The 22609-nt window shown below is 40.7% G+C and overlaps 1 protein-coding gene across 7 annotated transcripts in view; it reads left to right on the forward strand.

Annotated features, from left to right (window-relative positions):
• The window catches only part of fmnl2a (formin-like 2a), a 249783-nt gene that overhangs the window by 141858 nt on the left and 85316 nt on the right, over positions 1–22609 (forward strand). For all 7 annotated transcript variants that reach the window (XR_010018460.1, XM_063052256.1, XM_063052258.1 and 4 more), the window contains exons 3-4: positions 12183–12263; positions 13997–14073. Coding sequence is in view for 6 of the 7 variants with exons in the window: in XM_063052256.1 (XP_062908326.1) it covers positions 12183–12263; positions 13997–14073 (158 nt within the window). In the remaining variant the exon portion in view is untranslated. The remainder of the gene's footprint in view (positions 1–12182; positions 12264–13996; positions 14074–22609) is intronic.

Genomic DNA, 22609 nt, shown 5'->3' on the forward strand with positions numbered 1-22609 from the left:
CCCCGATTGATTGTGGGCTTCCTGTCAGGTGTCCAGACTTAAAACGTCGTTCCTCCGTCTCTACCTCCACTGTCAGTCACTTAGGAAAACCAAAACTGCAATATGATTTGTGTGCAAGAATAGGGATATCTTCCCCCAATTATAAAGGGCCCTGACGAGAGCACATTCAACATATTGTGCACAGGTTTAGTCTCTGTACTGAAAGGAGGATTTAATACCTTCTCTGTGACGGCAAGTTCATCAGATTCATGTCTAGGTGAGGGTGTGGAGAAGTTAAGCTGACTGGACCTATACTATCGGATGCTAGAAGAATGAGATATAACCTTAATCAAGATGCACAAAGTTCCTATGGAGCTGGACAGAAGAAATGCAGAGATGATGTTTACCCTTGCTGCATGTCTATAGAACGCTGTCTCACAGTAATGAGTCACTCATTCAGAATAGTGTTGAGCAGAAATTCCTGGGGTAGAGAATCTTTGGAATTCTCTACCCAAGGGGGCAGGGTAAGCTCACTCACTGAAGGTACTCAAACGAGCGATTGATTGGTAGTTTTGAGTTATTAAGTATTCAAAAGAGTGATTAGTAGTTTTGAGATATTAAACATATTGACGGAAATGGGGTTAGTGCAAAAAAACTGATGCTGAAATAGAACGATCTTATTGAATGGAGAGCAGTCGCACAAGGCCTCATGACCTCCTCCAGCTTGTATTTTGTATGTTGTTATATGATCCAAAACTTCCCTACGATGCTTCAAAGTGTTCCACTGGTACAAAGCTTGCTTTGGATTTATTCTGTATGGTAATATTAATCAATTAACATGGTTATTCGACTCAATTTCTAAACAAAAACATATAAATCTAGGCCCAAAAGCATTTAAGTATTGCAAAATGGTTTTTAAATTGTTAACATAGAACAGTACACCGCAGGAACAGGCCCTTCGGACCACAGTGTTGTGCCAAACCAGCTAAAAAGTAAATCAAAAACCCCCAAGCACTAATCCCTCCTACCTACACGATGCCCGTATCCCTCCATCTTCCTCACGTTCATGTGCCTATCTAAACGTGGCTTAAAAAGCTCTAATGTATTTGCCTCTATTATCACACCATACTTTTGGTGGATTGTAAATATTCTAGCAGTAACACATTTTGCTTTCGGTAACAAGAAATATTTGTGCAATCTGCCTGTACCACAATTTAGAATGAAGAACTATGACTACTCCAGTAGACAAAACACACTTCCACATATTATTCCTAATCTTATAAAGTGCATTATTTTTGGTTCAGTGCTCCTGTTATGGCTCAAGCAACAGATAAAAGTCCCAATTTTAATTTCTCAGACATAGGTACTGACTCTGTTTCATTGCATCACTCTCCAAAATGAAATTGATTGTGGTTACTCCAGAGATGAGCTTTTGTTTTAATTTGATCTTACTGAGGTGAAATATCAGGCTGTCTTACGTTTAAGAAAAAGTTTTGCCTTGGGGGAAAGAAATCTTATTTCATACACACTGATGTTAATATTTTTGTTTATCGGTGAAACATTAAGCGGCAAAGGGAAAAGGAAACAGAGGATAGATCACATTACTCAGTCTCTGTCCAGGGATTATATGGAAAGTTCACTTGCCAAGTTCAAGATAATTATACGCTTTAATAAAATGCTTCAGATGTTGACATGGGTGGTGGTGGTGGTGAGAATCGATTTTATTAAAGGAGAATATACTGTAACTTTAACTTGCTGCTAAAGTAGTGATTCCAGAGCCAGAAATTATAGCTGTAAATTGGGAGTGAAAAAGAAATCACGCTTTTTTTTTGGAAATTATTTCTGATTTAGTTATCGGACCGTTTTATTGTTCATGAGTGAACTTTTGGGTGTGTGGTAGTATTCATGTGTTTAAATGGGAAAGTCTGGTTTATTTGGCACAACTCCAGGCAACCCTACTAAACAGAAAACAGAGCTGGAGCTGTGAATACTGACCGATATTCAGTGTGGACACTTGAGGAGACTTTACTCATGGTGTACCTCCTCTTTCTTGTCAAGTGGTGCAAAGTTCTTAATGTACCCAGTAGACAGATAGTTAATTTTTGCACCTCCAGCTTATTCTTGCTGTAGAGGGCAGCTGATCTAACTCTGGATACTTGTCAGTCTCAACACTGAAAGAGACTACAGGTCACATTTGAGAAAGCGCCAGGCTTTCATTGTCTATTTTGATTGGTTGCTTCAATATACAACTTGTACTTTCTCAATTTGTGGTTTAAATTGTAAGCATTCTGAGTAATAGCGAACTAACCTCGAAATGTTTGCCTTTTTATACAAACAATTGGAAGTGTTCTAGATATCTGTATGGATGTCCCTTTTAATTTGAATCAGTCAGAAAGGATGGTGGACACAGCTGCCTTTCCATGTCCGCTATTAGTGATCTGATGGTATACAACGTTGGCGTGTTGCACTCGACTTACTCTCATACCTGTAACATAAGCCTGTACCAAAGGTTAATTAAACCAACCGCAAGGAGTACTCTTAACTCTGATGTCTGATGACTCTGCCATAGTTGGATGCATCAGCAAGGGAGATGAGGCTGAGTACAGGGCTACGGTAGGAAACTTTGTCACATGGTGTGAGCAGAATTATCTGCAGCTTAATGTGAAAAAGACTAAGGAGCTGGTGGTAGACCTGAGGAGGGCTAAGACACTGGTGACCCCTGTTTTCATCCGGGGGTCAGTGTGGACCTGGTGGAGGATTACAAATACCTGGGGATACGAACTGACAATAAACTGGACTGGTCAAAGAACACTGAGGCTGTCTTCAAGAAGGGACAGAGCCATCTCTATTTCCTGAGGAGACTGAGGTCCTTTAACATCTGCTGGATGATGCTGAGGAAGTTCTACAAGTCTGTGGTGGCCAGTTCTATCATGTTTGCTGTTGTGTGCTGGGGCAGCAGGCTGAGGGTAGCAGAGACCAACAGAATCAACAAACTCATTTGTAAAGCCAGTGATGTTGTGGGGATGGAACTGGACTCTCTGACGGTGGTGTCTGAAAAGAGGATGCTGTCCAAGTTGCATGCCATCTTGGACAATGTCTCCCATCCACTACATAATGTACTGGTTGGGCACAGGAGTACATTCAGCCAGAGTCTCATTCCACCTAGATGCAGCACAGAGCGTCATAGGAAGTCACTCCTGCCTGTGGCCATCAAACTTTACAACTCCTCCCTTGGAGGGTCAGACACCCTGAGCCAATAGGACTTATTTCCTGGCATAATTTACATATTACTATTTAATTATTTATGGTTTTATTACTATTTAATTATTTATGGTGCAACTGTACCTAATATCAATTTCCCTTGGGATCAATAAAGTATGACTATGACTAACTGCAAAAGAATGTAGGTGGTTAATTAGAGAACTGCTAGTCCCTTTCGATCATTGTGCCTGTGCTAATTCATTGGTAGAGCTGTTCAGGGAATCATATTTCCATTCTTTCCCAGTAGCTCTCTAAAATAATTCTTATCCCATTTTCTTAAGATGCCACTGTTGAATTTATCTCCAATTACCCATCAGGCAGTGCATTCCAGATCACCTCAACCTGACGAATTTTTCAGAAACAGTTGCTTCCACCTTAAACTAACCACCTTCAATTGGCATCCTTCTGCCAGAGGTTGTCTTTACTCAGTCCAAATCATTTTTGATTTTGGAAAAACTTCTCTGAAATCTTTTTTCCTTTTCTAAGAATGAAATAATGAACTGTAAGCTTGCCACATGGCTTCGACCTGTTTGGCCACTCGACTTGTGGATTTGGATCCCGAAATGCATTTATTCATCAACATTCCTTAGTGCCCCAACAGTAGTCTACATGTCCTACCACTACTCTCATCCCACGTGCATCACCTTGTGGAGATCCTGCCATGTGACCTTCTGGACCAATTTGCCACGTCTGTTCTCTTACTAAAGTCCGTGTGGACAGTATTTACTGACCTCTTTATCAATAGCTCAAATAACTCAGTCAAGTGAGTATTTCCCCACAGAAAGTCATGTTATCAGTATCTGCCTTTAATCTTGTCCCTTAGTGCTTCCTACCATAACTTCCTTGCTGCTGACATAAGGCTCACGCGCCTGTAGTTACTTCACAGCTGTGTAGAGTTGTGTAGAATGCAGCACACCTCTTCCATTCTGGAGAACCCCCCAGGTGCGTATGGAATGGCACCTGTGGATTGTTCAGGGTCCTGAAGTTCTTCAGCATGCCAGTGGCTTGCTCAGTTAGGCTTCTTGCTGGCGAGTTACTACTCCTGGGTTGCGTTCCTAATTGGCGTCATTAGTTGTGAATTTAGCAGGCAAGCACTAGGTCTGCTGACAGTTCAGAAAAGGTCACGAGAGGAGAATTGCTGCAGGAAGCATCGGGCATCTGCATAGGAACCTTGCGTATATTTTTAAGGGGAATTTTTTTTGTAGTTGCAGAACGTATACATTGATAGGTGGAAGCCGTAAGGGTTGTCGGATACTCCTGGGGACATAGGAGGAGCCCTGATTGCTGTGGGTGCAGTAGGTGGCACCCTACATCTGAGGTAAAGCAGTCAGAGGCAGAGGGAGGTGTTTTTATTCCAATGGCTTCATAGCAGGCAAAGATTTTATAACCAATGGCTTTGGCAAATAGGTTATCAGTTCCCACCTTGCGCATTTATACTATGTCAACCGCACAAGTCTCCAGCGGAGTTCTGGAACAGCCGGACGCAGTGATAGATTCTAGGTTGCTAGTTACAAATGGCAGCAAGTCTTTTGCTAGTTAACTGCAAGTTTCTACAGAGCCGCACCCGAGACCTGGGTGTGTTGATTGTTAAATGCCAGTGATACATTCCACTGTATGTTTTGACGTACATGTGATAAATCTGAATCTCAGCAGTGGCCCAGACATGACGGAAGAGGGTAACCGGCATATTCTGTGAGTACCATCGCCTCCCCTGAGCTGCGTCCCTCTGCTGGCATCTTTGAAGCTACAGCTCTGAGTGACAGGCAGCCTGGTGCGCCTGCTGGGCCCTCGGCTGTTCACCGGAGTCAGTCCCTGTACCCGTGGAGCACTGCAGAGTGAAGTTCACATGGTCTCGCCTGTAAAGTTTGAAAACTGAACTGCAAAGTTTGCAAGCTTGCTTCCAGTGTTTAGAAAGTTAGTGGCAAACTAGTTACAGATACTTGTAGCTATGAAGAGAACTTTTCAGAGTCGGCAAGAAGAAAGGGTGTGTGGCAACTGTGAATACTGACACTTTTCCACTACTGCTTGTATTGGCAAAGTCAAGAAAGCTTGGGGTAACCACTCACTCACCCGTGGTTGAAATCCTAAACTGCTGTTAACATTACTCTTGGTAAGCTATCATCATTAGTTCCTGTGTAGCCTGACACACTCAGATTAAATATGGAAATAGCTAGGAAATAAGTCCTAGGCATTTTACCATTTCTGCTACCTTTGACCTGTGACCTGCTCCCAAGTCGAAGTTCAGTTTGTTAAACCATAGATCAACTTTTTACACAAATCTATTAAAAGAGCTCTGACTGCATATAAATGAACTGCAGATATGGCTCGTGGATTGGAATGTAAAATTATAGGGATTATTTATAATACAGAAGTTTGGTTGGTAATTATGCTGTAGAGATTTCTCAGTCACTAAATCCAGAATCTACTTTCTTTCGTGGTTTGTGCCCAACAACCACCTATATTTTATGGACCAGACAAGCCCAGTTACTAGTACTACACTAGTTAACAGTTCACTTCTTTGGTTTAGAGGAGAAACTTTCCCATTACTTTAACTCACGACTGTTTACACATGGCCCAAGGCTTCTCTGCTGAGCTGTCTTCAGCTGCGCCACACTAATCTCAGATCCGAGGACATTGCAGCGGAGGAGCATTGTAGAGCAAAATGTTGAAACAGTGTACTGTCAAGTCCCAAGGCCCTGATGGACTTCATCCTGAGGTCTTGAAAGAAATGGCTGGAGATGTAGTTCCTGCAGTAGTTTAAATATTTAATCATATCTTGTATTTTGAGGAATGTCCCATAAGAAAGGTAGGAGAAGATGGAGGCGTGACGTAGTGTGCGCGGCCGTTCCGAATGATATTGATTATGTGTAACTGGGGACCATGCACAATCCAGATTTGATGGAGACAGCCAGGAGAGGTACGGAGGAACACCTGGAGTAATTTCAGCTGCTACTGCGCGATCGGGAATCTCTGGAGACGAAGGCCCCAAATCCTGGGCTTTGCCTGTTGCCGGGGTCGAAGCGTTTGGCAGAGATGGTGCTCGGTGCTTGGTGTTGAAGAGCTGGTCAGAGGCTCGGAGTTTTCGGACGGACTCAGAGTCGAACTGTGGTCGGATGCTTCCAGTATGCTGCATCGGCAAGTTGGCGGTGCTGGAGGTTTACCGTCTACGTGAGATAATGGGACTTTCGAGAGACTTTGAGATTTTTACCGTGCCGTCGTCTGTTCTGATCAAATTACAGTATTGTTTTGCACTGTTGTAACTATATGTTATAATTATGTGGTTTTGTAGGTTTTTAAGTCGGTTTGTCATGTGTTTCCGTGATATCATTCTGGAAAAACATTGTATCATTTCTTAATGCATGCATTACTAAATGACAATAAAAGAAGACTGCATTTCCTCATAATCTAAATCTAAAAAAAATAGCGCGAGTGACTGTTTGAAAAGCTCAATAGTTCAATAGTTGCATTTAATATCAGATAAATATTATATTGCATACAATATACAACCTGAAATTCTTGCTGTTCGCAGGCGTCCACAGAAACAGAAGGGTACCCCAAAGAATGAGTGACAGTAAAAATGTTAGAACCCCAAAGCCCCTTTCTTCCCCCCCCCACGCAAAAGCAGCAGCAAAGGATCAACCCCCCCTCCCCCACTTACTACAGCATAAAGCTTCAGGACCCTGCACCCACCAAGCAAGCAATAGCAAAGCCCCCACAAGAGACCATGATCTGAAGTACTACGAAATCTAATCGTTCACCTGACAATTCGACATGCCAGAGGCTCTCTCCCTTGCTAATAAGGGGCAGAGAGGTGTCGCACTGCATGAGGGGAGACTAACAAAACAAACAAAAAAAAAACAATTCACTGATTATGATGTTAAAATCTGCCGCGTTGTTTTTGTCCCCCAAATTATCTGCCTCGAGAATCGGCAGTGAACTCTCCCCCATCATTGAGAGAATGAGAGAGAGAGCGATTTGCCAAATACAGAGACCTCCAACAGCTGATCTGCTGTTCACGTTATTTCCGTTTTCTCCCACAACGCTTCAGTTGGCAACACTCGCCATGAATTGGCACCTCCACAGGGCTGCAAAGCCTCAGCACCCAGCGGTGTGCTGGTCTTCTAGGCTGCACCCTTGGGATGTCAAGAAACAGCCGGTCGGTAAGCCCCGGGAGCAGGAACCATTGCTGTAAAGAATGTAAGTTTGAGTGCAGGTTAATTTTCTGAATTGAAACCAAATGCGCAAAGCATATTTAACTATCGGGTTAGAGACCTGCTTAAGACGTTTCGAATCAAAAGGAAGAGAGGAACCTAAAATAGAACCAAGTGTATAACCCTGAACAGATTGTAATTCCAATGCTACCCATTTAGGAATAGATAGTATGTCCCGGTCAAGTAACCAAAATTTCATATGTCGAATATTAATAGCCCAATAATAAAATCTAAAGTTAGGTAATGCTAAACCTCCATCTCTCTTAGCTTTCTGTAAATGTATTTTACCCAGTCTCGGATTCTTATTCTGCCAAATAAATGAAGAAATTTTAGAGTCAACTTTATCAAAAAAAGATTTAGGAACGAAAATTGGTAATGCCTGAAACACATATAAAAATTTTGGCAAAAAAAACATCTTAACTGCATTAATACGACCAATCAAAGTTAAATATAAGGGAAACCATTTAGATGAAAGTTGAGTAATATGGTCTATTAATGGTAAAAAGTTAGTCTTAAATAAATCTTTATGTTTACAAGTAATTTTAATCCCAAGATATGAAAAGTAATTATTAATCAATTTAAATGGAAATTTATAATATAAGGGAAGATGTTTATTAATCGGAAAAAGTTCACTCTTACTAAGATTTAATTTATAACCTGAGAAAAGACCAAATTGTGCTAATAACTCTAAAACAGCAGGAATGGATCTCTCAGGATTAGAAATATATAAAAGTAAATCATCAGCATAGAGTGATAATTTATGGGACTTTAATCCCCGAGTTATCCCAGTAATATTTGAAGAACCATTGCTGTAAAGAATGTAAGTTTGAGTGCAGGTTAAGGGCACTGACAGAACTCCATCCACCTTGAAAAGGAAAATAAGACATTAAAGGTAAAATTAAGCTGTTTCCGCAGATGAGATCCAAAAAGTTGCCCTGTGGCTTAATTTCTATTCATAGCTGCAAAAATCTAAGAAAGATGTGCAGTTAAATACCTAAACACTGGAACGAAGCTTCTAAACTTTGCAGTTCAGTTTTCAAACTTCAGAAGTGATGAGCTATGATCTTCACTACGTGGCACTATACAGCTGCTGACCCCAGTCAACAATTTTCCTGTTTTAATCTCCTACCCTCACACAAGGCTGCCCTCGTATGCCCATTTTTTCTTGCCTGCTCATGTCCCTCTGAACTCATCACTTTATACCTTGATTGTACTATCTCCCCACCATATCCAGTCCTGTCCACCTACACCCAGGACATATTGCGTGCTCTCCACCATTTTTACATTGTCCATTGCCCTGGCCCTCACCATTTTACCTTGATATGGACATCCATGTCCTATATCCTACCATTCCTCAAGAGGAAGGCCTTAGGGCTCACTATTTCTTTCTAGATCGTAGGTTGAGCTGGTTTTCCTCTGGCAGAACTTGTTCTTACCCTGAACAAATTCTCTTCTGATTCCTCTCTCTTTCTACAAATCAATGGAGTAGCCAAGGGTCCCAGAGCTTTGCCTGTCTTTTTGTTAACTGTGTGGAGCAGTCTTTGTTCCAAACCCATTCAGGTATCTTCCTTAACTCTTCACCACTGTATTGGGGTTGCATCCTCCCCTCCCACGTGGTACTCATTATTTTCATTCTCCCCTCCCACGTGGAACTCATTATTTTCATTAACCACTACTAACTTCCACCCTGACGTCAAATTCACTGACAGTTTCTGACACCTCTCTCTCATTTCTTGGCCTTTCTGTCTCTTTCTCAGGAGACTAACTAATCGCTAGAATTTACAACAAACCAACTGACTCCCACAGCTTATAGACTACACCTTATTCCACCAGGTCTCTCAATGCCATCCCTTTTTGGTTTTTCCGACTTCACCACATTTGTTCTCGAGATGAGGCTTCCCACTCTAGGACATCTGAGCTGTCCCTCTTTTTCAGAAAACATGGCTTCCTCCCCACGGTGGTCAATGGAGCCTTCGCTCTCATCTCCATTTCACCACGGATGGAACAGGGATAGGGTTCACTTGGTTTTTTTCCATGAACCCTATCAGCCTTGGCATCCAACGTTTCTGCCAGTTACAATGTTTTCCCACCACTTGCCACATATTCTCTTTCTCATCATTTCTACTTTCTGCCTGGTCCATTCCCTCTGGGACTTATTGTTTTGTACAGTCATCCCCATCTCCAGGCACCTTCCCCTGCAACTGTATGAGATGCATCACAGGTTCGTGCATCTCCTCCCTCCAGGGCCCAAAACATCCCTTCCAACAGAGACAGACGTTCACATGCACTTCGTCCAACCTGGTCCATTGCCCTTGGTGTTCTTGATGTTGCCTCTTCTACATTGGTCAGATCAAACGCAGACAAGGCGAGTGCTTTGCTGAGGGTCTGCATTTTACCTGCTATGGCCATTTGGAGCCCCTGGTTGCTCTCAATGTTAGTTCCCCTTCCCATTCCTTCAATGTCAGCAAAATGTGAGAGCTTGTCTTTGACTTTGGGAAAGGGGTGGGCACATGCTCTTGTCTACATCAATGGTATTTAGGTTGGGCGTTTCAAGTTATTAGGAGTGAATATCACCAACAGCTTGTCCTGCTCCAACCATGGCCAAGAAAGCTCACCAACGCCTCTATTTCCTCTGGAGGCATGCCAATTCTCGCACCCGGCTTACACTCACCCAAACACCATCTCTTCATACCTGCTGTCCTCATTTTTCAGTTTTTCAGAGGGCTCTCGGCCCATAACGCCAGCTGTTCATTTCCCTCCACGGATGCTGAGAATCTCTAGCAGTTTGTTTTTTGTTACTGTGTGTAGATTTGGTTTAATTTTAAAGTTGGATGTGACTGCATTGAAAAAATGTCAGAGGCACTTATACCTGGAATAAGTGCATTGCCTTTTATTGGTCAAGCTAGGCTTGTAGCCACTGGAGCTCAGAAATAAGAGGAGACTTAATTGAAGCCTGTAACATTTTGATAAGTCTTGACAGGGCAATGATGTCTTGTCTAGTGGGAAGATCCACCAACAAGGTGTCGCTGTTTAAAAATAAAAGCTCTCCATTTTGAGAGAGAAATAAGAGTTTTCTTTACCTAGAAGCTGGAAATTTTTCTTTTTGAAAGGATGATGGAATTCAAATATATTTTATTAAATATATTTAAGGCAAAAGTAGATAGTTTCTTGATGTACAAGGAGGCGAGGGTTACTGGGTGTCACATGACTGGCAACAATGAATATAGAAATGAGTCAGGTTTTATAAATAAATAAACATTTATTAAACTCTGCCCAATGTTAGTAAAAAGATAAACAAACGAAAACCTTAACTGGAAGTAACACACATCAAAGTTGCTGGTGAACGCAGCGGGCCAAGCAGCATCTATAGGAAGAGGCGCAGTCGACGTTTCAGGCCGAGACCCTTCGTCAGGACCAACTGAAGGAAGAGAGGAAGTAAACTGCTATGCGGCCATTTAACAAACCGCCAAACTCAGTACTAGTTCTTAAAGCAGTAAATGCGAACACAGTATTAAAGTAGTAAACTGGAACACAGTTTTTAGAATGGTAAATTTGAAAGTCCAAGAGATTTATACAGTCAATTAGGAGAGACTTTCCTGAAGTAAAGAATTCCTCGAAGACACGACGTTACTGCTGATCCCAGCCGGAACTTGCCTTGTCCGCAGGATTCACGACGATGGAAATAAAACGGTTTAAAGGCACTGACCTTTTTACTCTGTAGATTAGATACTGCACAACCTTTTCTGCTGCTTTTAGCAGAGGTTATCTCATGCAGAGTACTCTTAATTGAATGAATTCAATAATGGTCGATCTGCACCAAAACCGTCGAAGGACTCCTTCAGGTTCCCGTCTTCACTGTCCAATACTACTGAAAAGACACATCAACAAATCTGGCAGCTTTTGGTGAAACTGCTGGCCCAACACTTCTGTACCTTACAATATACAGTAAAACTCTGTTTTAAAATTAAATTGCGTCATAAGGCAAATACGCAGCGAAAAACGGAGTATCTAACACAACACTAAACTGAAACTAACTGCATCAGCAGGGGTCTACCCTTATATACCTGGTGAGAACAGGTCATCACGTGACCTCACATTGGCGGGAAAATTACATCATGTGACCTCCGCAAGACCATAACATCATCCTCATAAGATAGTCACATAAAATCCATGAGGTATGTAACATGATAGATGGGAGAGCAAAATTAAGATCATAACCTTGTCAAGAATGATTTTATAAAATGATGCAGGCCAAGGAGGCCTAATTTGTATGTTTGTTTCACAAGAATTTCATCTGTTCCAGGTAATCATAAGACAGCTACAGGCCCTGATTATCAAAGTTCATGACTTGTTGCAGTGAAACACTACACAGCAAAAAGCTAAACTTTAAATGTGAAACTAATTTAAAGGAATACTTAAAAGGCCAACTTACACCATCCAACATCATTCAGTGGAAGTACGGTTGCAAAAATCAAAATTTGGATACTGCCGCTTTCTGAGGGAGAATAATTTAAACTAGTATTTGTGGACTTTAAATATGATGTGGGTATTTTAGAGATTATCATAGTGATGTGCCTTCTGTGAATTGTCTGCTACAAGTAGCAATTCACTGCCTGAATAGGAAACAGGAGAATTCAAGAGGTGTATCAAAATGGAAAAAATATTTAAAATTTAGTGATATTCAGCGAATCAAATCATCCAACTAATCTTTGAATTTTTTTTCCATTACAGGAAAGATTTCAAGTGAAAAATCCTCCACACACATATATTCTGAAGTTGAAAGGTTATCTTGATCCAGCTGTGACCAGAAAGGTAGAGTGCTTTTAATGAAAGGAACTAGACTGGCTTCTTCCTTTTCTTGTAAATGATTTGTTTAGTTCAAATTTGTGTTTTCTTGTAATGTATGCAAAAAATGCTATGCTTGTTACCTTGTGTGAATTTTATCAGCCAACTTTTTTTTCTTACAGCACATTATTTCTTTTAGTTTGATCAGGACGGGTTTTGAAGGGCTTTAGAGTTTTCAAATGGTGCCTTCAGTTCAGAAGTAGAGCTTGTCGAGTTTTACTGGCTTCCAAACTAGATCAAGCAGGGACAAGAAAGTATAGCATGTTGATGTATTTCCTTTTGATCTTAACCAAGATGCCCCATTGGCAATGATTTCACAGATTGGTTCAAACTATTGTCCTGAGTACTTGTAGAAACCAGGAAGGGTATGTTTTCCTTTCTCAGCATAAAGTTAGTTCCATTAAACTGAATTGGCAACTTTTCAGAAGATGGTATGAATTATAAAGATAATAAAAGTTAAATATGTTCCACACATTTAACATGCAGTGTTATTGGAAGGATTTATGTGAATGAAAGATCAATCAAAGATTGTCCATTGTTGACAATGCCATACACATGGAAATTTCCAGTGGTACAATGCCGAATCTTTGGAAATACAAACCACATTCATAGATTATTCCTTGAGTGAAGATGGTTTAAAGTAATTTTTGCACCCATATTGAATGTATGCTGTTTAAGGAAGAACAACAAGTCAGAGTTGTTCATAGAAATGCTGAAGTCTGTGAAATGCTGTTGACTTTTGGTGAGGATGGACATTGCGATGAATTGCAGAGCTGAAGTACTAGCTTTGTCGAAATTGGTACCTTTAAAGATCTGTGTGGTTTAATAAATGAAAGTTCTATTTTTATTGTATAATTTTTTTTTAGTATAACTCCACTGAAGTGTCACAGAGGTCTTGCTCACTTCTTGGATTACCACTGTGCACGATATTTAATCCAGACGAAAATTTAACAGCTATTGTATTTTTCAGTAAAAGTACATGTACATGGAGCTGAATTTCTGAGATTGAGTTCAGTACATTTATGTCATTATTTCAAGCATAATGTGTATTCAGCAAAGGTTAACTTTCTACCTCTGAACCTGCAATTTAATTTTAGAATGCCATTGTTGCTTAGTATTTTTTTGTTTTGCCCTAGTGAACTTGTGTAGCTGAATAATAAAGTGGAAAAGGAAGAGCAAGAGTGTTATGTTACATATTACATTGGTGCTGTTATTATACTAATCCTGGTGACCATCAGGTTTCTCCACATGAGCTTCCTCCTTCTCCTAAGTATGCACCATGTTGCTTTTCTTTTCTGATATTTAAAGAATGCAAAATCTTCTTCGTTCCTGGCATGACTTGCAGTGTTTATCTGTTTCTGTACATCCTGAAAGGCTTTCTGTTTATTTTAGGTGATTAAACAAGTTTCAGCTTAGGGTTAGATCAAAGTAAGTGGGCACAGTAGCATTGGGGCTTTGGGAACAGGAAAAGAAGATCATGTGTGTACTACTTAGTAGTAATAATATAATAATTTCATACTGTTATTTCCATGTTCAGTGCCAAGCTTCCCTTAACCCATTAATGATAGTGGTATTGCAGTGGTGAACTAAGATTTGTGTGCCTTTTGGTGAATGAGAAATCTACAGTACATGTGATATGTTTCAGTTCTGAATCAGTGGTTCCTTCTTGACTTTAAGATGGTTTCAATTAAACATTGCAGAAGTTCAGAAGAAGAGTGCAAGAATCAACTCAAGTCCTGCGAGAACTGGAGATTTCCCTTAGAACAAACTATATCGGGTATGTTTCAATACTTTGATAAGTTTAATTTTCTGTCAATCTATGCAATCTTTGAAGATGGTTACTTTTAGCTTTTGATTTATATTTTCCAGGTATCTTTGCCTAAAAAAAAATTACAAGTAAGCTTCCTATGTTCCCAATAGTTAAATATTGAACCTATTTGGAGTCTCACTAATATCCTTGTGACAGAGCAGACAATGACCTAAAATTTGTTTTATAGCATTCTGTTTAGGTAGAGTGGAATGCATTTATTTTGCCCTGTGAATGCAGAAACTCAAGAACAGGGGCAGGCCACCGGGCTTCTCAAATCTGCTAGCCTTCAATGCAACTGTGGCTGATCTGCACTGGCTGCAAAAACCTCTTCTGTAACAGATCCCTAATGCTCTCAAGCCCTTGATGTTTCAAAAATATATCCACCTCGACTTTGAAATACTAAAGTTCTGGCCTACGCAACCCTCTAGAATGGTCTGTTAGATGAATGGTAACCTTGTTCCTTCGTTTGAGACTCGAACATTGAACACAAACGTAACTGGAGCAGTCACATAATTACTGCTGTAAGACCAGATCAGAGACCAGGCACTTATGATGAGTGATTTGCTATGATGCAATAAAGCCTCTCCACCGTCTGTACAGTTGTTTGGATGAGCGCTGCTCTGATAACACTCCACTCCAGATACCCAGGGCAAAGTGGCCTGCTTATTTGTACCTTGTCCACTACTCTAAATATTAATTTTCCCTATGATTGACACAGTTGCGGCATTGACTACAAGGTACAAAATGGCTGAAAATATTGGGCCAAGGCGACTCTAACCACACCGTCTGAACACATGACCTTTGCTATTAATATGAACCAGACAACAGGCACATGAGAATTTCTGCAGGTTTTTAACTTGGAAACACATTATTGTTCATTTAGTGCTGCCAGGTCTAAATTCTGGAACACACTTCCCAACAACACAGGATAGACAATTGAGGAACATCGTCTTCTCTAGGGATGGATTATAAACAAAACCTTGCTTGTTGTATTGACTTCTTGTAATTAAACAGCTACACTTCTGAAGCACTGTCACAGTTAAGGAGAGCCAATTTGTGCATAGCAAAGTCCCACGGGTGTGGTAATAGAATTTTGCTGAATGTAACTATCGAGCAGGACATTGAAAAGACTCCATTATTCATTTTGGAATTGTCCAACAGTGCTTAGCTCTACTTTAAAAAAAAATGATATTTTCTTCGAGGCTGGAGTTCATCTAACATCCAAAGAGAACACGCAGGTCTTCAGCCCAGCTGTTTTAGCTGGTTTGTAACTGCAGTGGGCTTGCTGTTGAGGGTGGCAGTGGAGAGCCAGCATGCAGTGCATCCTTATGAGATGCAGCAGAGACTAAGTGCTCAGTAGTATGAAGACTTGTAGAATTTTTTAAAAAAGCTCATTCCAACAAAACTATGTATATGCTTAAAAGTTGATCACATGGCTTTGCTCCTCAAGCATCACGTCACTCAAAATTTATTTTGCTTAGATTTATGTTGTGCGCGTGGAATCTGAACAGACTGGTTTGGACATTTCAACCTGCAATTCACATCATGATTTCCCTGCATCAGATAGATACCCATTGGAGACAGTTCCTCACGTAATCCACCTTTCAACTCCTTGTGACGTAAATTGGAGCTCCCACAGAAAATAATTGCCACTGAACATTCACCAAGTGAGAAGTATAGCATAATGTCTTCCATATTTTCATACCATTGAGAGGATCCAACTGCTGACATCAGATGACTTCACAAGTTGGCTCCAATATCCCCCATTGTGACCTGGTGAAACATTAATTCTGCTTCTCCTCCCAGAGACTTTGCCAGACTATTTCACTTTTTCTGTCATTCTCTTCTTTTTTTCCAAAGATTCAATGGTACAATTTAATATCAGAGAATGTTTACTGTATACAACTTGAAATTCTTACTCTTCACGGACATCCGCGGAACATGAGAAAAACCCCAAAGAATGAATGACAGAAGAGCATTAGAACCCCAACGAACCTCCTCCCCTCCCACACACAAGCATCAACCACTCCCTCCCCACCTGCATCAGCCCCCAGCACCCACCATGCAAGCAATAGCAAGGCCCCCAAAGAGACAATGATCTCGAGGCCAGCAAAAAAAAAACACTGTTCATCCCAGTTTATTTGCCCAAATTTCCAGCATCTGCAATTTTTTCACTTTTCAGTTATCTGCTCCTGCTGTTGGGCATGCAAGGAACTGTGCCTGGAAGGGCTGATTACTTTTAATGAGTGTTACACGGCAAAGGGGTGGAAGATGAAATGTATGATACTTCTGCCAGGAGCAATAAGGTCATCATCTAATGCACCTTTTGTGTTGGACACCATGCTAACACTGTTGTATCCCTGTTAACCACTTGACTACAGAATGGATCAATTCAATTAATGCTGTTATTAGCAATCGAAAAACAAGGGAGTTCCAATAATTTCCAATTCTTGAACCAACATTCAAACTCTCTGTCATTTGGCAAGGACATCTGTGGAATAAAGATGAATATCATTATGATGCACAAAAAGCCAGTGACGATTTGAGGTTGCAGAATTTGGATGGTTGTGGAAGGGAACACACATAAAAGTTGCTGGTGAACGCAGCAGGCCAGGCAGCATCTCCAGGAAGAGGCGCAGTCGACGCCTCAGGCCGAGACCCTTCGTCAGGGTCCTGGCCTGCTGCATTCAACAGCAACTTTTATGTGTGTTGCTTGAACTTCCAGCATCTGCAGAATTCCTGTTGTTTGGTTGTGGAGGGGAGTTTATTTTTCATCTTATCTTATGTTGTCCAAAACCTGGCGATGATTTGCTGATGTTAAATGGTAAATGTGAAGGGTATTAGGAGGAACTTGACTTTGTATGATCTCTTCATGACTTCAATATTCCAGAATGCTTCAAAATGAATAGAATACTTTTAGTACAGGCGTTATTGTGCAGAAGGGAAGGTTAAAATTTTATTGTGAGACGTCATTTTAACATTTGTTAACATGAAAGCAAAGTATATTTATACCTCATGAATTAATACATATTTTAAGACATTAATTTTGGTAAGGGATGTATAGGCTATGTGAATATTTGGCTGAAGTGCAAGATAGTAAATTATATGAGGGACTATTTACTTGGTCATTTTGATCAGTGGCCAAATATTTACATCATCTAAATAGTCCACAAGGGAACTATCATTGACCTCTCTAAATTGCTATGTACTGTAAAGAATTTACATGGGTGACAGTAAATAATTGCTGACATTTAACATTTTAGTGCTGTCGGTTTCAGACCCACAGACTTTTGCAACTCTCACTAAAATTATAAACAGACTGGGAAGAAACTATGTTTCAAACCATGTTGTTGGGAGCATTCATCTGGGAATTTTATTTTAAATTAATTGAATACTCAGGATGCTGAAAGTGAACTAATTATTACGTTAGTTCCCATTTGGCCTCTTGTGTGAGGCTTTAATAAAATTCTCTCCTTGTCGATTTATTTTTCTGGGGTTCAAGATTGATAATTTCTTTGGATCTGAAAGAGCTAATCTGTGCCAAAATGCTTGCATGGATTATATCCCCAAAGTAGACAAGCCAGACAATGCTGTTTGGCTGTTTGGCAACCTCAATGAACCTCAATCAACCTCAATTGAATTATAACTTCATGTATATGAATTGAACTGCAGCATTCTACAGCAGCAATAGCTTTACTAACGAATCTGATTTTTGTAATTTTTAATGCAAGATGCTGTCTATAAGTCACTGCAGTATTTTGAACAAACTGTATAAAAGAAGACAGGAATATGAGCAACAACATGGAAGTTGCTTTACTATTCTTAAATAATCAAAATATATGTGGACTAACTAGATGAATTTTTTTTTGCACTGTTTTCCTATCTTGTACAAATATTTAAGTTATAACACCAAAGGTCCAGATTCCTTGCGTGAAAGGAAATGATTCTGGAGTTTATCATAAGTGTACTGCAAATAAATCTCACTCCTGTCTCTAGCCTGTTACATATTCAGGATCTGACTCAAGAATTAGTCAGAGTACATTGAAGCACAGTAAAAGCCATAAAGATCATTCTAATCTGTATCAGCCTGGACAGTGATGCAGGAAGCATTCGTGTGCCATTATTTTTAAATCCCCATGGAATATATGACCTTTGATATGTGTGGCTTCATTAAAGGAACATTCTGGTTCAAGAAGTCAGCTTACTATTCCTGCAGGAAATGCTGGCTTTGTCATCATTGCCCAAATTGTGAAAAATGAATAAATATAAATAATCGACTATTGTTAGAGCAGGTGATTTCTGAAAGATCAAGGATCAATTCTCAGCTCATTGCCCATTACACTGCTGGCATTTAGGGCAGCAATAAATGTCCTTCGTCTCTGGTGGTGTTCAGGGCTTCATTGTGTCAGTAACTTCCTCTTGGTTTTCACTACTGTCAGTCATTAAGTCCCAGGTGGAGACTCAGGGATACCATCACACTCAGATGTAGAAGGATTCTTCACTGCTGTTTCTGTAACGATTGTGGTTTTGACCAGTCAGGGCTGTGAGCCCTGAGCAGAACCCCCAAACCTGGAGGACCCCTTTGATCTGTTTGGTATTGGTGACCCTACCAAAAGCCAAAGCAGTAAAGCACTGGCTCCAGCCAACATAGCTCTCCGGGTCATCGAGACACACAAGCCTCCAAACTCTATGATGAGTTCGTGGTTCCCTTGGCAGGATCAAGTAGGTGCAGGTAAAAGCCCTTTGTGAGAAAATGCTCAGGACCTGGTGTAGTTGTATTTCTTTATGTTGAAAGATCTTATGGAGAATACAAGGTAGTCATTTCAGATGTGTCTCACTTTCTGAATTAGGGTTCTCGCCTTTATTTAGGGTATTTTTTAAAACTTCGTGCCCACTACTATTAATCCATTTCTTTTCCCTGCTCTTTCACCAAGAACTGCAGTTTTTTGAAAAGTGCGTATCTGACATCAGGGTGAGAGGGTGTCAATTTTTATGTTGAGAGGTGTCACAGTGGAGCATAACAGTTGGATACTGAATCAAAGAGAGAGGTCATCACAAGGGATGCAGGTTTGAAGCGAGGCTTCAAAGAAATAGAAGATGCTCAAATAGAGATTGATGAGGAATTTTACAAGGTAGGGGCTGGATGAGGGGAGAATTTGCCTGAAGTGCAGAGGAATGTTGAAAATGACGCTTTGATCAGAATTCCGCTGATATTAGAGATGAAGATAATAGTTAAGAACAAAATTGATAATGGGAAAATGAGGGCTGTGTCTGTTACTTAGGCCAACCATATATAGGAGGGTATGGTCTACCAGGGATTCCCAACCTTTTTTTATGCCATGGACCAATATCATTCAGCAAAGGATCTGTGGACCCCAGGTTCAGAACCCCATGTGGTGAAGTTAGGGAAACAAAATACTAAGCTGAGGTTTTTGGATTTGAAAGGCCGAGTCTGTGGTGAGGAGGGCAAATGCAATGTTAGCATTCATTTCAAGAGGACTAGAATATAAAAGCAAGGATATAACGTTGAGACTTTGAAAAGCACTGGTTAGGCCTCATGGTGTATTGTGAGCTGTTTTGGGCCCCTTGGAAAGGACGTGCTGAAACTGAAGAGGGATCAAAGGAGGTTCACAAAACAGTTCCAGGATCGAACAGCTTGTCATATAAAGAGTGTTTGATGGCTCTGGGCCCGTATTCACTGGAGTTCAGAAGAATGGAGGAGTGGAGGTGACCTAATTGAAACCTATTGAATGGCAAAAGGCCTTGTTAGAGTGGATGTGGAGAGGATGCTTTCTGTGGTGGGAGAGTCTAAGACCAGAGGACACAGCCTCAGAATAGAGGGGCATCCTGTTCAAATGAAGATTTCCTTAGCCAGTGTGGTGAATCTGAGGAATTCGTTGCACAGGCGGCTGTGGAAGCTAAGTCTTTATGTATATTTAAGGCAGAGTTTGATAGATTCTTGATTGGTCAGGGCATGAGGGGATACAGAGAGAAGGCAGGAGGTTGGGGCTGAGAGGAAAAATGGATCTGCCATGATGAAATGGAGGAACAGATCCGATGGGCCAAATGGCCTAATTCTGCTCCTATATCTCATGGTCTGATGCCTGGAAATGATGGTGGTAAAAGTTGAACCGAGAGATTTTGCTCCTCTTGCTAGCCTGAGTTGTAAAATGTGGGCATACTAACACTCCACTTAAGCTGGAAGATTGCATTATAAATTTGCAGGTCAGTCTACAGTAACATGATTACTCTTAATCTGCTGTTTTAACTTGGGACCAGCAGAGTGGAACAGTGCTAGGTTTCCTGCCAGGTCAGAGGTAAGATCAATTCCTCATGGGTCAGAAATATTCCAGTCTTACAGCTCTAGTTTAGTACTATTCCTCCGGGCTACTGTTTATAATTATCAAGAGGGAAATTCCATTTCAGCCATTTTGATGTATAATATTGGTTGATTGCATGCTATTGAAGTTTGTTCTGAAAATCAACTGAGCTTTCTACTGTTACTCCAGGATGGACTGACTGCTCAATTGGCTACAGTCTCGTCTGGGCCTTAAATTGATTTATTTATCTATCTGTCTATTTATTGAGACAACACAGAATAGGGCCCTTCCAGCCCTTTGAGCGAAGCCACCTAGCAATCCCCCAACTTAATGCTACCCTATTCACAGAACAATTTACAATCAGCAGTTAACCTTCCAGGATAATCCATATAACCATATAATAATAACAGCACGGAAACAGGCCATCTCGGCCCTTCTAGTCCGTGCTGAACGCTTACTCTCACCTAGTCCCACCGACCTGCACTTAGCCCATAACCCTCCATTCCTTTCCTGTCCATATATCTATCCAATTTAACTTTAAATGACAACATCGAACCTGCCTCAACCACTTCTGCTGGAAGCTCGTTCCACACAGCCATCACTCTCTGAGTAAAGAAGTTCCCCGTCGTGTTACCCCTAAACTTTTGCCCCCTAACTCTCAACTCATGTCCTCTTGTTTGAATCTCCCCTACTGTCAATGGAAAAAGTCTATCTATCCACGTCAACTCTATCTATCCCCCTCATAATTTTAAATACCTCTATCAAGTCCCCCCTCAACCTTCTACATTCCAAAGAATAAAGACCCAACTTGTAACTTAGGTGCTGAAACCCAGGTAACATTCTAGTAAATCTTCTCTGTACTCTGTCTATTTTGTTGACATCTTTCCTATAATTTGGTGACCAGAACTGTGCACAATACTCCAAATTTGGCCTTACCAATGCCTTGTACAATTTTAACATTACATCCCAACTCTTATACTCAATGCTCTGATTAATAAAGGCCAGCATACCAAAAGCTTTCTTCACCACCCTATCAACATGAGATTCGACCTTCAGGGATCTATGCACCGTTATTCCTAGATCACTCTGTTCTACTGCACTCTTCAATGCCCTACAATTTACCATGTATGTCCTATTTTGATTGGCCCTACTAAAATGCAGCACCTCACACTTATCAGCATTAAACTCCATCTGCCATCTTTCAGCCCACTCTTCTAACTGGCCTAAATCTCTCTGCAAGCTTTGAAGGCCTACTTCATTATCCACAACGTCACCTATCTTAGTATCATCTGCATACTTACTAATCCAACTTACCACCCTATCATCCAGATCATTAATGTACATGACAAACAACATTGGACCCAGTACAGATCCCTGAGGCACACCACTAATCTCCGGCCTCCAACCTGACAAGCAGTTATCCACCACTACTCTCTGGCATCTCCCATCCAGCCACTGTTGAATCCATTTTACTACTTCAATATTAATACCTAACAATTGAACCTTCCTAATTAACCTTCCGTGTGGAACCTTGTCAAAGGCCTTACTGAAGTCCATATATACAACATCCACCGCTTTACCCTCATCAACTTTCCTAGTAACCTCTTCAAAAAATTCAGAAAGATATGTCAAACATGACCTTCCACGCACAAATCCATGTTGACTGTTCCTAATCAGACCCTGTCTATCCAGATAATTATATATACCATCTCTAAGAATACTTTCCATTAATTTACCCACCACTGGCGTCAAACTTACAGGCCGATAATTGCTAGGTTTACTCTTAAAACCCTTTTTAAACAATGGAACAACATGAGCAATATGCCAGTCCTCCGGCACCATCCCCATTTCTAATGACATGTGAAATATTTCTGTCAGAGCCCCTGCTGTTTCTACACTAACTTCCCTCAAGGTCCTAGGGAATATCCTGTCAGGACCCAGAGACTTATCCAGTTTTATATTCCTTAAAAGCGCCAATACTTCCTCTTAATCATCATAGTTTCCATAACTTCCCTACCTGTTTCCCTTACCTTACACAATTCAATATCCTTCTCCTTAGTAAATACCGAAGAAAAGAAATTGTTTAAAATCTCCCCCATCTCTATTGGTTCCACAAATAGCCGTCCACTCTGATTCTGTAAGGGACCAATTTTATTCCTCACTATCCTTTTGCTATTTATATA

The sequence above is a fragment of the Mobula hypostoma genome, chromosome 6, assembly GCF_963921235.1.
Source record: "Mobula hypostoma chromosome 6, sMobHyp1.1, whole genome shotgun sequence".
Classification (NCBI taxonomy): domain Eukaryota; kingdom Metazoa; phylum Chordata; class Chondrichthyes; order Myliobatiformes; family Myliobatidae; genus Mobula; species Mobula hypostoma.